We start from the raw sequence: 14,967 nt of genomic DNA, 5'->3' as shown, positions 1-14,967 counted from the left end.
TCGAACTCATTAAGACTGTGGGAGCTCAGCTTCCAAAGAGCTTAACTACGCAGTCAATAAAATAATGCAAACCAGATTCCGTTGAATGTGCTTTGAAGCTCTGTCATCAGAAAGTTTTAACGAATGCGCGTCGATATAACGGGAAACTTTGCGTTTGTACACCTGTCGGAAGTGGTTTTTATCTTAAGCATATTTCCTTGTTTGGGTTTCCAGTGTTGATATTCCAAATGTGTCCTTGTTCTTCAGATCCTGATCCACGTGGGCTTCCTGACGGAGGAGTCTGGAGATGTCTTCAGCCCCAAAGTGCTGAAGGGGGGTCCTCTGGGAGAGATGGTCCAGTGGGCAGACATCCTCACTGCTCTCCACGTTTTGGGTCACAACCTCAAGATCTCCATGTCCGTGAAGGAGCTGCAGGGGTGAGTTCCTCTGAGTGGAAGGTCCAGAGTGAGTCCAAACTGGTGTTGGGTTGTTGTTGTTAAGGTAATGACACAGTTATACTGGTGGTGCGAATATCAGAAAAGAAACTAGCCTGAAAAAATATGAGCGAAGATTCTAAAGATTTTAATACATTTGGCTCTTTTAGGATTTTCTTTCCATAACAGAATGAGCAACACATTATATTTCCATTGCTAAGTGACAATGTTGTTTATTTGGTTTATTAATTGAACCGCAGTCAGACGGTTCCCTGATTTCCGCTGTTCACGTTCCGTGTTCTGAATACCTCAACGTCTTTCCTCTTTTTGCTTTTAAGAATCATGAAACAGTTGCCAACCACCTGTGACGACGTCCGTGACAACCGCGACCTACCGTATTTTCCAGACTATAAGTCGCACTTTTTTTCGTAGTTTGTCAGGAGGTGCGACTTGTACTCCGGAGCGACTTATATAAATACATTACTACAGAATTTCACATGTTCGTTATTTTCACACTGATAACCACAAGAGGGCGCTCTAGGCGTGTGTACCTGAGGAACGAGTTCCTTTAGCGACGCAGAAGAAGAAGCGGTGCTTCGTCTATGGAGTTAGACTTGATTGTTTGGTAAACTTGCTCGGATGTTCTTTATGCTATAGTTATCTGAATAACTGTTAATATGTTACGTTAACAAAGCAGACACGTACTCAGTTCGTTGTGGGTCATGTAGCTGAATTTGTTACGTTAGCATACCGTAACGCTATTGCTAATCCATGCTAATGGATTGCTAATTGCCTTTCAAGATGAAATGTATGTTCTTGGTCTCGGATTTTATCAAATAAATTTCCCCCCAAAATGCGACTTATTGTCCAGTGCGACTTATATATATTTTTTTCTTCTTTATTATGCATTTTTTGGCTAGTGCGACTTAAACTTCGGAGCGACATATAGTCCAGAAAATACAGTAATCACCACCTTATGCTAATGTTGCATGGTAAAGGCACCAGGTGCTCCACGTGGAATCTTTATTCACCCTAAAGATTAGTCATCCCAGCCCTAACATGTCCCGTTGATTCATTTATCGCTGTATTGATCTTTTATTTACTCGCTCTGAAGTGAGTCAGTGGCACTGCGTCGGTGTGTGTCTCTTAATCCCCTGCGTCAGCACGCGCACGTGCTTCTGCTGACTGATGCATCTTGAGAGTCGCGCACATGCACGCACATGCTAACACACAGACTTCTGTCTTTGCAAGTGTCACTCCCGACAAAGATAATCACTAAAATTATTGAGAACCAACCGAGCCGCTGTGTAATTGGCCAATTTTGCTGTGGTCTTTGTCTTCCTGCCGCCATTTATCGCTGCTATGACACACGTATGGAGGATGGAACCGTGCCCAGGCTGCAGAAACTGTGTGCAACCTGCAGCGGCTCTCACAAATCACAGAAGAATTTTTTTATTGACCCCCCTCAGCCTTCGGGAGTCATTTTGTTGACATATAACACCTCTGCGGGGAACAGCGGAGAGCAGGAAAATCTACAGCCATTTTATACTTAAAATATAGCTGAGAGATGGCAGATATGCCCACAAGGGTCAGTTCAGTTGTCAGCCTTTAATGGATGGCTGGATCACTTGCACTGTGTTGGTGTCTCGGGACGCCCATTAAAAAGTTGGCCTTCTTCACAAAGTACTGGGTGGATGGCTGGATGGATAACACAATATGGAAGTAATAGCAAGGCCTTTTAAGTGACTAATTTGTTTTCCTCATATCGTTTTTGAAGCGACATTAAAAGAAAAGTACCGACCACATTGTCTGTGTTTAATTATCCGTGACGTGTAGGCAGATATGTAGAGACTCGTCGGACAGGCATCCAAGAGGGACATAAACAAGAGTAGCTGGAGGCTGAGGTGCATGTCTGCTAGCGGCGGCGCTATCAAAGCATTTTAAGAGACAGATCTGAGCTGGCCAGCTGTATGTTTTAACATTTGTCCATTTCTGCTAAGTGTGTTTTGGGAGTGTCCCTGTGTTGTAGTTGTAGCAAATGACCATAAACTTTTACCACCATGCTTTCGCTTCATGTCTAAACCAGATGAGCAAACATCCTAATCCTGCATGGGGGGGTGATGAAGCAGTAGGGCACATATGTGCTTGTGTATGCACATTTCCCGCTCCAGCCAGTTGTGAAAAAACTGAAGCTAGCTTACATCACAAGCTGGTTCAAATCCAAGTGTCTTGGCCCAGAAAGGCCTTGTATAACCTAAGAGATTAATGCCAGAGGAGCTATCTACTGAGGTTACGTAATAACCTATAAAATTGGATTGGCCTTGAGATTCTCTCAGTTGCAGGCAGTTTTTCATCTGTAGAGCTCTATTTGGACGTTAGCTTGGACGGTTTTCCCAGATGATCTTTTCTGACAGTTCCCTCAGCGTGTGTTTGAAGTTTCCTGACCTCGTTAAATGATGGTATTCCCTCTGCAGCCTGTGAGTCAGAGGTTAAAGACTTTTTTCTATGCAGAGGTCATATTAGTCAGCGGCAAAAGAAAAATCAGCAGTACCATAACGCCACCGCTCTAAGCCAATTAGTGTGCCCATTAAGCTCGTTCCGAAGCTTAAAACCCACCCAGATCGGTCGTCTCTCCACACATTCATTTCAGAAGGCAAATTAATAAGAAATGAGTCTGAACTGTGGGTGCATTTGGAAGATGCTGATATTGTTTTATTGGCATTCTGCATTTGACTCCCACAATTCTCATTCCTTGTCCATCCCCCCCAGAAGCCCTCGCTAGCTTGACTTGCTGCTCTTCTGCTGTCAGAAAAGTGAACCTTTTAGAGAGGCTGTCCGTGACCTGAATGCACCATCAGCTGCAGAGAACCGGCAAGTAATGTACACAGATGTCTGTGTAAAACCCCGACAATGCCTGTCTCCAGTCCTGCTGTCTGACGATTAGCTCTTTCAGTACTTTCTTCAGTGCTTCAGAAATAGTTTTTCTCCTCAAAGCAGAGTGTGAAGGTGTCAAACTTGAAATATTAAAAGTTTGATTTACGACGGGAGCGTTTGATGGGTCTGTTTTAGAAAGGAACTGAAGCCCTGTGGGATTATTAGGATTAGGTTTCAGAGCACGTGTCACTTGGATCATAGTTCTGTTACAGTAGAGGTGTGTGTGTGTGTGTGTGTGTGTGTGTGTGTGTGTGTTTCCCCATTCCCCAGGGTTTGAACAGATCCTGGGAACACTGAGCTCCTGTTAAATCAATGCAATCAACCACTGATCGACATTCAGCCCCTCAGTCGCGACGTCGTCCGGGCCGGTAGTGAACGCCGTCTTATCGGCACCATGTTTTATTAATCACATCTAAAAATAAACTCACCAATGAATGTAGCTTTATGATGTATGCTTTGTCTCCCAGTGCCGTCACCAAGAGCACTGACCAGGAAGTTCCACTGTAGCATTATCGTTGCACGTCAGGAGAATGCGGTTAAGTTAACACGCAGAAATACTCTCTGTAATGTAAATCTGTAGAAAAGCCAACAAAACATTGGTAGCAGTTATTAAAGCTGTTAAGTACCAGTAATGAAGCTCATTTGTGTCAGTCAAGCTGTGCCTTTTTCTTTTGAAAATGTCCTCTGAGTCCATTAATTTTAATTTTTAGGTGTTTTGTTGTAACACTCGCTTTCTCGGGATGGCGAATTAAAACGTACTCCAGGATGAGGCCCTGAACTCACCCAGGGTTCAGAAATATAATGGCTCCTTGCCTGCCCAATTATAAACCTCGTAAATGCTCTTAATTGTTGTAAATCAGCGATGCGTGACCGCGGCTGGCAAATAAATATGCAGAACCCGCAGAGCAGGCACATCTGGAAATGTCAGGAGTTGCCTAATCAAGGATTTGCATAATAAAACCGTTTGTAAAGCGACATTCTGTGAGGTTTTCCCCCAGAAAACGCTATTTTTTAGCGCCCTTTCACATTTTTTTTCGCACGGACCTACATTGACGTGTTCTGTTGAGCATCATTCAGGGCACAAACTCTGCACCAGCCGCACGTCAGTCATGATAATGCTCATTTTTGGTTTTAAAAGCAACATTAACAGCAACACACCCCCTGCTAATACGCTCGCGTGAGGCTGCCGGATGGCCCCGGTCAGCACTTGACACAAATGTTCGATATCCTCCCACCCGGGCACACGCTCAACACTTGAGGGATGCGTCCGCTCAGGCGCGCTCTGCTTCTGCCTCATTTCAGCCCGGGTGCCCGGGGCAGGTTGGAAAGTGGATTTATTTGATCTCTGCCACGGGTGAGAACATAACGGCACACATAACTCAGAGAATCTGTTCACGCACACCTGTCCCACCATATGCCGATGCATATGCACGTGTGTGTGGTGTAGAGTCCTGTGTGTGTAACCACTGGTGCGGTGTGTGTGGAAGAGAGGATGAGGTGGATGTCACTTTCTCGGTGTTTTGGATTAAGCGCCCACCAATAGGATTTATGAAAGGATTTTACTTTCCGACCTCCAGAGTTCCGTTGAAGATGCGACGTCGTTCCATGGGCCTAAACTCCACATTCCAGATGAAGATTCTTTATGAATCAAGAGATTTAATTGGGTCAGTTTTACAGTAGGAAGTTGTAATCCCTGAATTCTTCAGTAACATGGAAAATTTTGGAAAAAATGCAACATTGTTTTGAAGATAACATCTTGCACAAGCTGTAAAAGTGATGCATAATTTAGTACACCAAAACCTTTGGCTCTGCTTGATGGCTCTGGTGGAGCAACACTCCCTGGTCGTGCCATCGACTCCCTTCCTCTTCCAATTAACCAGTTTTCCTCCTGCCATCAGTCAAAATCGCCCTGTCGACATGTTTTTATTAGCAGTGGGCTGTTCTGCCCCCCGGTGACATTTCCAATGTGGAAGGAAAACAAAAAACGCTGCGGTTCTTCAGCTAATAAGACCTTTATTTACACTCTTTCCCAGTTTTATGCTGAAGACGCACACGAGAGAGGCTGGAATCACAGGCCGACGCAGCCCATACCAGCTTTTTAAACCATGTGTTTGTTCTCAGGGCTCATCCACCGTGTGCCAGTCAGGAGCCCACAGAACAATGGGTAATTGGACTCCTGTGTGGAGTCTCTACACGGCATCGGGATTATGTCTGGGATGGCTGCCATGCCCTTTTTGTGCGCGCATGTGTGTGTAGGCGAGGTTTAGCTAGGCCTATTTCAGCAAATCAAACAATACAGCTACGCATCTGTGGCATCAGCAGCCTCACGTGTCGGCCCAGCCCGAGGTGATGGGGGACGTTTTATGGAGCTAAAGTAAAACTGTGACGAGGTTAATGTTAATGGCTCATCATTGGACTCTTTGAAAAGGCATTTTTGACCACGAGAGTGCTCATTATCTGTGAAGACGCGGCCAGACGCGGTGATGTCACTGGCCAGGGGGTTGATGAGGGCCGCCACTCTCCTGGCAGAGTGAACGCTTTCAAACCCCATCATGAGGATCTAAAGTGAGGCTTCAAACCACACATGGTGGCATTTGCTTCATTAATGCTTGGATACAGATTTCAGCTGCGGCGTGGAGATGTGGAGGACCACTTGCCCGGGGATGAAATGGAAGCGGCGAGCCCAACTTCTGGTAATAAACTTCACGAAGCCTGTAATAACATAACCCTGTCTGCAGGGATGTTTGTGTTGGTCTGGGCCGAACAAACTATATTCTTTCTGTACGCTACTTTGATCCCCAAATAAACCCCAAAGCCAACTTACATTTCCTCTCATGTCCTTCAAAGATCAGATTAAAAAGCCTGAACAAAAAGCTTTTGCCTGCAGGCCCTTGACGTCAGGTTTTCCCACTTTTGTAGAGAAGTCATTCATAAACTCGCACTAGAAAGAAACAGCCGATCCAGTAACCACTCCGGCTGCCCGTCAGCCTCATCAGCACATTCTTTTTCCTGCATTTATTCCGTTCTTTATCCATTACTTCACTCCGTTAGCCTTGTTTTGCCCTTTGACGTGGTCAGCAGATGCCAGCAGCTTTCCCATAAGAACCGCAAACGCTATTAAACGGCGTTTTAGTCCGACAGCACAGCCAAAAAGACTCCGATGCAAATCTCGCGAAGCCAAATGAAATTCACAAAGGCTCCAAATTACATTAGATTCTCCATTAGCCTCTGGCCTCATCTGTTACTGAAACAAGAGCAGAGATCTGTCAGCGTGGTAACGGCGAGGCCCTCGATCGATCTCCAGACACCAAATGCTGCCTCCTATTTACTTTGGTGTTTGTGTGTGTGGGCAGCATCTTATAATCACCGAAGTCTTCAGGGCAGAAGTAGGAGAACATCTATTAGCTGACATTTAGATCTCACAGCACATCAGGAGTGAATGATCAACACGCGGGGTTCTGAATAAGGTGACTCACCACCATTACGTGTCCTTTTTCATCCCTTTTCCGCCCTTTTTTAGCTTCTCCCCATTAGACCATCTGTTGTTGATGTTTCTGCTTCACGCTACCACAGGCAGGTCATTACGCATTCAGATCCTTCCTTCTGTTTGTTTGAATTATGCTCAGCGGAAGGCCTCCCAGGTATCTGCTCGGATTGGCGCTGATTGAATTTAGGAGGACTCACGTGACGCTCTCCAATCAACGGAGCACTTTAAATTCAAGTTTTACTCAAACAATCGTTTGGGCTGTTTTCGCCTGAGGGGGTCAGAACATTCGCTCCGATGTGAAAGTCTCAGCATCTCTATTTCACACTTGTTTGTCTTCGTTGTTGGGTTATGTTCAGGGCTCCTCTCGGGTGTTTTCGCCCTCCGCTCGTCGCCCTCGCTGCTACGTCGCCGGTCCAACGCTGCCACCGTACAGATGCTGGCAGCTCGGCTGTTCTGGTGTTAACGCTGTTGAATAAAACCCGTGTTCACTGTTCCTGCACTGAGGTTCGCGCTGCATTTTAATAATGCTGCTATTTTAAAAAACCCTGCTTCCTACGTGTGCTATATTTTATATTGTGTTAATTGCAGAGGGTTTACTTTTAGTTTATTTAGACGTATTTGATGGTGTGTTCTCATGTGTAAAGATGTAAATGAGAATAAAACTAGATTTATAAAAATCTTAATCAATAATACCTTTTTTTTTAACTGTAAATGATTTAAGCTGTTAAATTTTGAGCCGGTTCTGCTCAGGACTACCGCCCACACATCTTTTTTCCATCACTCTGCCAATTAGAGGCGCAACAACAACAACATGAGGAGTCGTGTTGTCATTTAAAAAGCAATTTAGCGCAAGAATTTTGTTCCTGACATATTTTCACGCAAAGATGTCACCCATTCATCCATTTTATGCTTTTTATATTTAACACTAATGAAGGCGAGTCTACAATATCCACCTGCAGTAGCTCAGCTGGAAAGGATGGAATTACTTAATGCCACGAATCTGATTGGTAGCATAAAAGAATATGAGTATCCATCATTTTGTCTTTTCGTTTGAGTCTTTGAGTCTCGTTCACGCTCTGATGCAGCTCCCAGGGAATTGGAGCCACTTTGATAACATGGTAGCAGAGGAGCCCGCCATTGTTTTCCAGCTGAATTGACCCTCGTTGGCGTCCGTCTGCTCATCTGAGCGCTGTTTTTCAGCTGTCTTTGTGCGTGTTTGTGTGTCGCAGGTTCCTCGGTGTGCCGCCCGGCAGAGGGAGTTGTCCACTGACTGGCCCGCTGCCCTTTGACCTCATCTACACCGACTATCACGGCCTGCAGCAGATGAAGCAACACATGGGTCTCTCGCTCAAGAAACACAAGTTAGTGGGAACACGCACAGAACCAGAACTGTGCTCTCTCTCATCATCAAAGCGGGTGCTGCCAGCAAAAATCCAGTTGCCTAAAGTTATTGGATGTGTTTATGGGGGAATTTTGGCGATGGTGCATGTAAAAAGCCCACCACAGACAGGGACAGGGAGGGCGCCGGTCCAGTCGGCTCTCCGCTAGGCTTTAATGGATCTGTTGCTCTTTTCTTCTGTGGCGTCAGTGGGCAGGAAGAGGGCGCAGATAAAAGAAAGTACTGCAGTGTGTGGCGCGAGAGTCATTAGTGTGACGTGTAAAGGAAATGAGCCGTGTTTATATCAGCTTCTGGCACTGCTAAAAACACGGGAAGTAGGTCAAAGACATCCATTAAGCGCAGCAGTGACAAAAGGAAATTGCCGCTGTGCTTAAAAAAAGACACCTGCAGTACCAGGCCGAGCGGCAACGCTGCAGGATTTCATTATCTGCGTCAGGCTACAGCAGAAACGAATAAAGAATAAGTCTCCAGCTTTTTGTCTCCGCCTCTGTCCCACTCTCATTCTCCTCCATCATCACGTTTTTGTCTCGACGACTGCAGCAGTGGGTTGTGATCATTTCCTTTCTCTTTTCGAGTGAAGAGAAGTCCCGGTCAATAAAATGGGAGAGCGCACAAACGGAGTGAAACTAGGGGGAAGTAGCGCCGGCACCACATCGAGAAGGCTGCTCCATGTATTTTTAAAATGAGTGAGAGAAATGCATCATGGGCAGTTTTTTGGAGCTGTTTTTCCAGCCCACAACCTGTTAAGGAAGTCACTCTCTCTCTCTCTCTCTCTCACACACACACACACGCACCATTCCACTGGAATAGGGGGCCACTCTGTCGGCAATAGACACCTAATTGCCTGCTGATGTCAGCAGCCCAGTCGGTCGTTACAGCGCCGTCTTGATTTCTGCCTCCCCCAACACAATCTGACTTTGCGTGTTTGCGAGATGCAGCCTTTTGTTCCCTCCCCACGAGCCCCCAGATGGACTTTTCCGGGTATTTTTAGCATTACAGTTAAAAACATAAAATGTCAGGGGCAGAATTTGTGCGCGACGCGTGTGTGCGGTACGATATTAAAAGAAAGTAAAGTCACATTCATGTTCCTCTTTATTACACTCTGGTGAGGCATCCATTGATCTTCAGACATTGACATATGCATATTTCTATCTTTCCTTCCTCTCTGGTGCTTTGTCAGGCCTTAGATCAGTCCGACCGAGCCCTGTGTGCTGAAAGGCATCATTAATCAAGAGCTCTGAGCTTTGGGAGCCTTCAACTCCGGTTTAATTAATTCAGTTTTATGTATCTACCAACGTCTGCATTCATTTATTAAGTCTGGACAAGATGTGGCTGTCCTGTGGGGTGTTTTGTCATCGCTGCTGACGCGGGTGTGTTCGCGAGTGTTGTTGTTGTCGACGATTCTGAAACGCCTGGTCTGATTATAGAAGGGGTAAATTCATTTCCGCTGCATGCCGAGCATCAGATCGGAGATCTATCGACATGCCAGCAGCAGATAAGGCTCATTTTAGCAGGATGCTTCTGGAAGCTTGTCGGGATCTCAGCAGTTCACAAAAAAACTCAAAGACTAACAAATCCTCTTCTTTCTTTTTTTTCTGTGGGTGCCTTTTGTTTAAAGGAGCAATCCTCCCTGTATTCTGGGGGGTTGTGCTAGCTAAATAAAGGTCAACGTTTTGAAGGAAGACAGAGGAGCGTAATTGAACAAAATGTCTCATAATGCTAACGATCCCACACGTGGCTGCGCTTTAAAGGAAATGAGTCACAAATACTGATTTACGCACCCTTCCAACCGTTCCGTTGTTACTTTTTACTTATTTTCACCCTACAAAGCTGATGAATGCAGATTCTTGTACATCCTGAAGTGGAAGAACTGTTAAATTTACATTACATTTGAACCAGATTTAACAGTGGGATTGTGGTGGGGGGCTGGAGCCTGGAGAAGAAGTCGCCAGCTCAGTTCGGCTTCGCCGAGCAGACATTTAACCCAAAGTGTGATCTCCCAATAGATATTCAGCTCAGCCGCTCCTCCACTTATCCCCTCCACTTCCAGCCCGTCTCTGTTTCATCCCTCAGGGATCTTTTGCGTGGCCAGAAACATTTTTACCATTTCAGAGACGGCAAAATGCGGTTGCGAAGGTTGGTGTGGATGGAGGACGGGGGACAGGTCAGAGAGGAGCGGAGCTGCCGCGCCGCGCCATCAATAATTCATGCTCGGCTTTGAATGAATAAAACACAAAGATACACGAACCCGTCGCTCAAAACAAGACTGCACAGACGCCTGAGGTATCGCTGCTGTCGAAAAGGTCTGTTTGGCTCCGAATGATGAGAGCTGCCCTGGGAAATCAAACAGGGATGCGTGTTTATTTTTATCTTGTTTTTAAGTGGGTGACGCTTCCATAAATGGTTCATTAGTTTTGGGGGCTACTGGCACTTTTGATATGCAGTGAGAGAGGGAGAGAGGTTGAGTTAATCCCTAGAGCTCTCAGACTGGTTGGATTGTACAAGTAACATGAAATAAGTGTCTGGAGAACCTCCCATCAATGTGTACTTGAGCTCAAACACCAAGTAATCTGAGGTTTATTGTGCGAGCGTGTTGTGGGAGCTTCGTGTTGTGTTAGCATGCATTCAGCTGGAAACCAGATCAGTGTCCTGTCAGGCCCAGCCTGTGTTTGTTCTGTACTCCTGCCAAGATCTCTCACGCTGGCCCATTTAAAAAACAAAGAAACAAATCCGGAATATCTTTGTTTATACAGATGTCACATCCGCGTGATCGACACCTTTGGGACGGAACCAGCTTATAATCACGAGGAGTACGCAACGCTGCACGGCTACCGCACCAACTGGGGCTACTGGAACCTGAACGCCCGCCAGTACATGACCATGTTCCGTAAGAATAAAATGCTTTTATCTGCTTCACCTCGTCTCGAAAGACCTGCTGCACCACCTGCAGGCTCCGATTGTTTCCCTTCAACGATAATGTGGAAAACCGAGCCAAAATAACCCCCCCATATTCAATCTTTTAACTCTTTTTATTTGGCTTGTATAACAGTTTCGACAAAGGAAGAACGCTTCTATAAATGCATCCATTCTTTTATCATGTCCACTTTTATTGCGGGTTTTACACCACTCTTTAGTCTTGTAAACCCCCCCCCCCGGCTTTACAAACCACTTCAAACTCATCGGTCAGATGCGTGGACAGCATAACTGAGGACTTTTCTTCAACACATATTGTAAAACAACAGTAAAAAACAGAAAATTGAGCGGAGTGAGTGAATTATCTGGACGCTCAGTCCTGCCCAGTAATGAGAAAAAGTTAATATTTCTCTTTTCCCGCTTCCTTTCATTGGTTTTCTCCTTTGATCCGTCTACCCCTGCTTCCTCCTCACTCTCCTGTGAACACACACACACACACACACACACACACACACTCAGCTCACACACCAGACAACTCCTTCATGGGCTTCGTATCTGAGGAGCTGGATGAGACGGAGAAGAGAAGCATCCAGCAGAACAAGGTCAACAACATGGTTGTCGTGTATGGGAAAGAGGCCAGCATGTGGAAGGTTGGTGCAATATATCACAACACACACACACACACACACACACACACACACACAGACTAACCCCTCTCTAAGGTCGTCTCTACGCCCCACTGTTCCTGCCATTACGTCATGCTGTTGTGCCTGCAGCTCATTTACCAGCCCTGCCTGTCTGTCTGTCTGCCTGCCTGTCTGTCTGTCTGTCTGCCTGCCTGTCTGTCTGTCTGCCTGCCTGTCTGCCTGTCTGTCTGTGTTCCTGCCTGCCTTTCTGTCTGCCTGTCTAACTGTCTGCCTGCCTGTCTTCCTGTCTGCCTGTCTGTCTGTGTTCCTGCCTGCCTTTCTGTCTGCCTGTCTAACTGTCTGCCTGCCTGTCTTCCTGTCTGTCTGTGTTCCTGCCTGCCTGTCTGCCTGCCTGTCTTTCTGTCTGCCTGTCTGTCTGCCTGCCTGCCTGCCTGCCTGCCTGCCTGCCTGCCTGTCTGTCTGTCTGTCTTTCTGTCTGTCTTCCTGCTTGTCGACTGATCTCACGACTGCTGAGAGAAACACACAGCAGAATTTTAAGGAGATAAACAACGTTTTGCTTATTTTTGTATCTACAGTCATCCAATCAATCAATTTATTTTTGATTTTTTTTTAAAAATGTCTTTCCAGAGAATGAAAACTAGTTTAAGGGGAAAAACAGAGCAATGATTGACACTGAAAGACGATAAAAATAACAACGCATGGCAACATCTCAAACTAAAAGGCCAAAGAGAAAAAGATATAATTAATGTCAGATTAAATTCTGTCACAAAACAACTGTTGTCTGCCTGGATTTTGAACTAATTTTATTTTATTTTTATACATATTGCATCTCTCGTCTGGCTGGCTTCTCATCAGCTTCAGGTAAGAGACGTTATTTTCACCATATGTTGCTTTTCTGACTCTTACACAGCATCGGAAACGTCGATGAATGTTGTATATTATACGTTTCGAAATGCATCTCAATGATGGGAAAGGAGGACAGAATGTAAAATAGATCCAGTGAGAGCAGTGGGGGAAGAGACAGAGGATTGTTAGCGCAGGTTAAGGAATCTGCTTTACTCCAAACCTGCTTCTTCCTCCTGCTAATTTATGTTGTCTGCTGCTCTCAGAGCTTGAACTAATCTACTAATTGGCTGGGAAAATGCTCACAAAGGAGGCGATCAATCGCTACAGCCTCCAATTATGTTTGCTGGGGGTTACGGCGCAGAGCGGGGATATGCAGCCAGATGCTCCACGCCAGGGGGCGGTGAACCCCGGCCGCCGCTTTAGATCCCCGAGTCCTCAAATCTGATCCCATCCCGCTGCCTCTCTCTCCTGCTGAAGTGTACGTGACCATGTTTTAGAACCATGCTTGCTTTCCAGCCAGTTAAATCAGGTGTATAATCAGACTGCTGATGTACTGATGTGTCAACTGATGCTGTGATCGGTGGGCCAGGTGCTCGGGTTCAGCTGGTTATTGCTGGATCTGGTCCTGGTTAAACTGCCGTGTCGCCGCTCCTGGAAGTGGAGGATGGTTTATGTGACGTTTAACACGCCGCAGGTGCTGAATCGTGTCTTTAAATGCTAACATTTGATTCACTGAAAGATACAGAACTAATGTGCATCACCGATTCCATCGTCCTCTCCTTGAACTTTGCCCCTGGTCTCGATACATTTGTTCCTTTCTTGGTTCCTGCTCTTGTCCCAGCAGGGTAAGGAGGATTTCCTGCAGATCCTGCACAGGTACATGGAGGTGCACGGCACAGTATATTATGAGACACAGAGACCCCCGGAGGTCCCGGCCTTTGTGAAGAACCACGGTCTGCTACCCCAGCATGAGCTGCAACAACTGCTACGCAAGGCCAAGGCAAGAGCCTGGAGGAGGCACCCTGCTCATCCACCATAGTTCATGGTCATTCTGAGTGCACACTTGTCAGTTTGGGTCTGGTCTCGTAAGCCATAAATAAGCCCGGGACGAGCTGAAGCCTCCCTCTTCATCCACGTTAGGCACGTCCCTTTATGGGGGCACCAAAACAAATGATCCTCTTCTATTGCTCCCTGTCTCCTGGATGGTTTTCTCTCCCGCCATCCATCTGCACGTCCTTTATCTGCATGTCCTCTTTTACCACACCCATATATCACCTCTTTGCCTGCTGCCTGGCTGCTCCGTCTGTAATATCCTCTGCACTTTTATGTCCACACATTCTGATGCCTCTAATTGTGTCCTGTCCTGTCCTGTCCATTCAAATCACCACCCCACCCCCCCACACTCCTACTCTAAAAAACAGTTTTGGTTGGTTTATATTTCAGCTCTTCATAGGCTTCGGCTTCCCGTACGAAGGCCCGGCTCCGCTGGAGGCCATCGCCAATGGCTGCATATTTCTCCAGCCCAAGTTTCAGCCACCTCACAGCTCGCTCAATCACGAGTTTTTCAGGGGCAAGCCAACCTCCAGAGAGGTGCGTTCACCACGTCTCCTTCCTCCTCGCACCTCATACGTGTGATGACTCCCAACAACAACACCCTCTGTGACTTTGCGTAGGTGTCCTCTCAGCACCCGTACGCAGAACAGTATATCGGCAGACCGCATGTCATGACGGTGGACTACAACAACTCGCTCGAGTTCGAGTCCGCCATCAGGGAAATCTTGAGGACAAAGGTACATTTACCCATCATGCATCTCTGATGCTTTCTCCTCCTTCCTTTCCTGTGAACGCTTACTGTAGGTTATTATTATTGAGGACATGGGGAGCGGCCATGAGTGGGATACCAGTTAAAAAGGAAATCAACTGGGGTGATTAACTTGTACTGTAATGGGAGGATGAATATAAATGAGAAAATCTGAGCCGGGCGTCAATTGAACCTCTAGTTTCACTATAATAATGGAATAATGTCGCCCCGATTGGGGGAAAAAATGAGCCAGTACATAGCCAGAGCCATGTTTCAAATGTATAGATTCACATGTACGCGGTGTGAACAACTGGCAGAAAATTCTTTCTGAATTTTTTGGGGGAAAAAGGAAGATACCTTTCTGCACTTTGCCTCTCTGCTTTGCTCCCCACAATAATTCTCCACTGAAGTGGACTCAGCTGGTTCTCACTTCAGAAGAATGAGGCCACGGTATGAAAAGTGGGCTTGTTGTTATTCTGGAAAGGCTGGGAGAGAGCGGCGTTTGAAAGAAAAAGAGCAGTTTCCGC

General features: G+C 46.2%; 1 protein-coding gene across 4 annotated transcripts in view; it reads left to right on the top strand.

Annotated features, from left to right (window-relative positions):
- LOC130527608 (alpha-1,6-mannosylglycoprotein 6-beta-N-acetylglucosaminyltransferase B-like) overlaps positions 1–14,967 on the top strand; it is a 46,912-nt gene that overhangs the window by 29,091 nt on the left and 2,854 nt on the right. For 3 of the 4 annotated variants that reach the window (XM_057036265.1, XM_057036266.1, XM_057036267.1), the window contains 7 exons: positions 247–416; positions 8,064–8,195; positions 10,987–11,120; positions 11,666–11,796; positions 13,484–13,639; positions 14,083–14,229; positions 14,313–14,429. In XM_057036265.1, the coding sequence (XP_056892245.1) occupies positions 247–416; positions 8,064–8,195; positions 10,987–11,120; positions 11,666–11,796; positions 13,484–13,639; positions 14,083–14,229; positions 14,313–14,429 (987 nt within the window). The remainder of the gene's footprint in view (positions 1–246; positions 417–8,063; positions 8,196–10,986; positions 11,121–11,665; positions 11,797–13,483; positions 13,640–14,082; positions 14,230–14,312; positions 14,430–14,967) is intronic. The other variant, XM_057036268.1, reaches the window with a different exon arrangement.

Source organism: Takifugu flavidus, chromosome 6 (assembly GCF_003711565.1).
Source record: "Takifugu flavidus isolate HTHZ2018 chromosome 6, ASM371156v2, whole genome shotgun sequence".
Lineage (NCBI taxonomy): Eukaryota > Metazoa > Chordata > Actinopteri > Tetraodontiformes > Tetraodontidae > Takifugu > Takifugu flavidus.
This window is presented reverse-complemented; position numbering and strand designations above follow the sequence as displayed.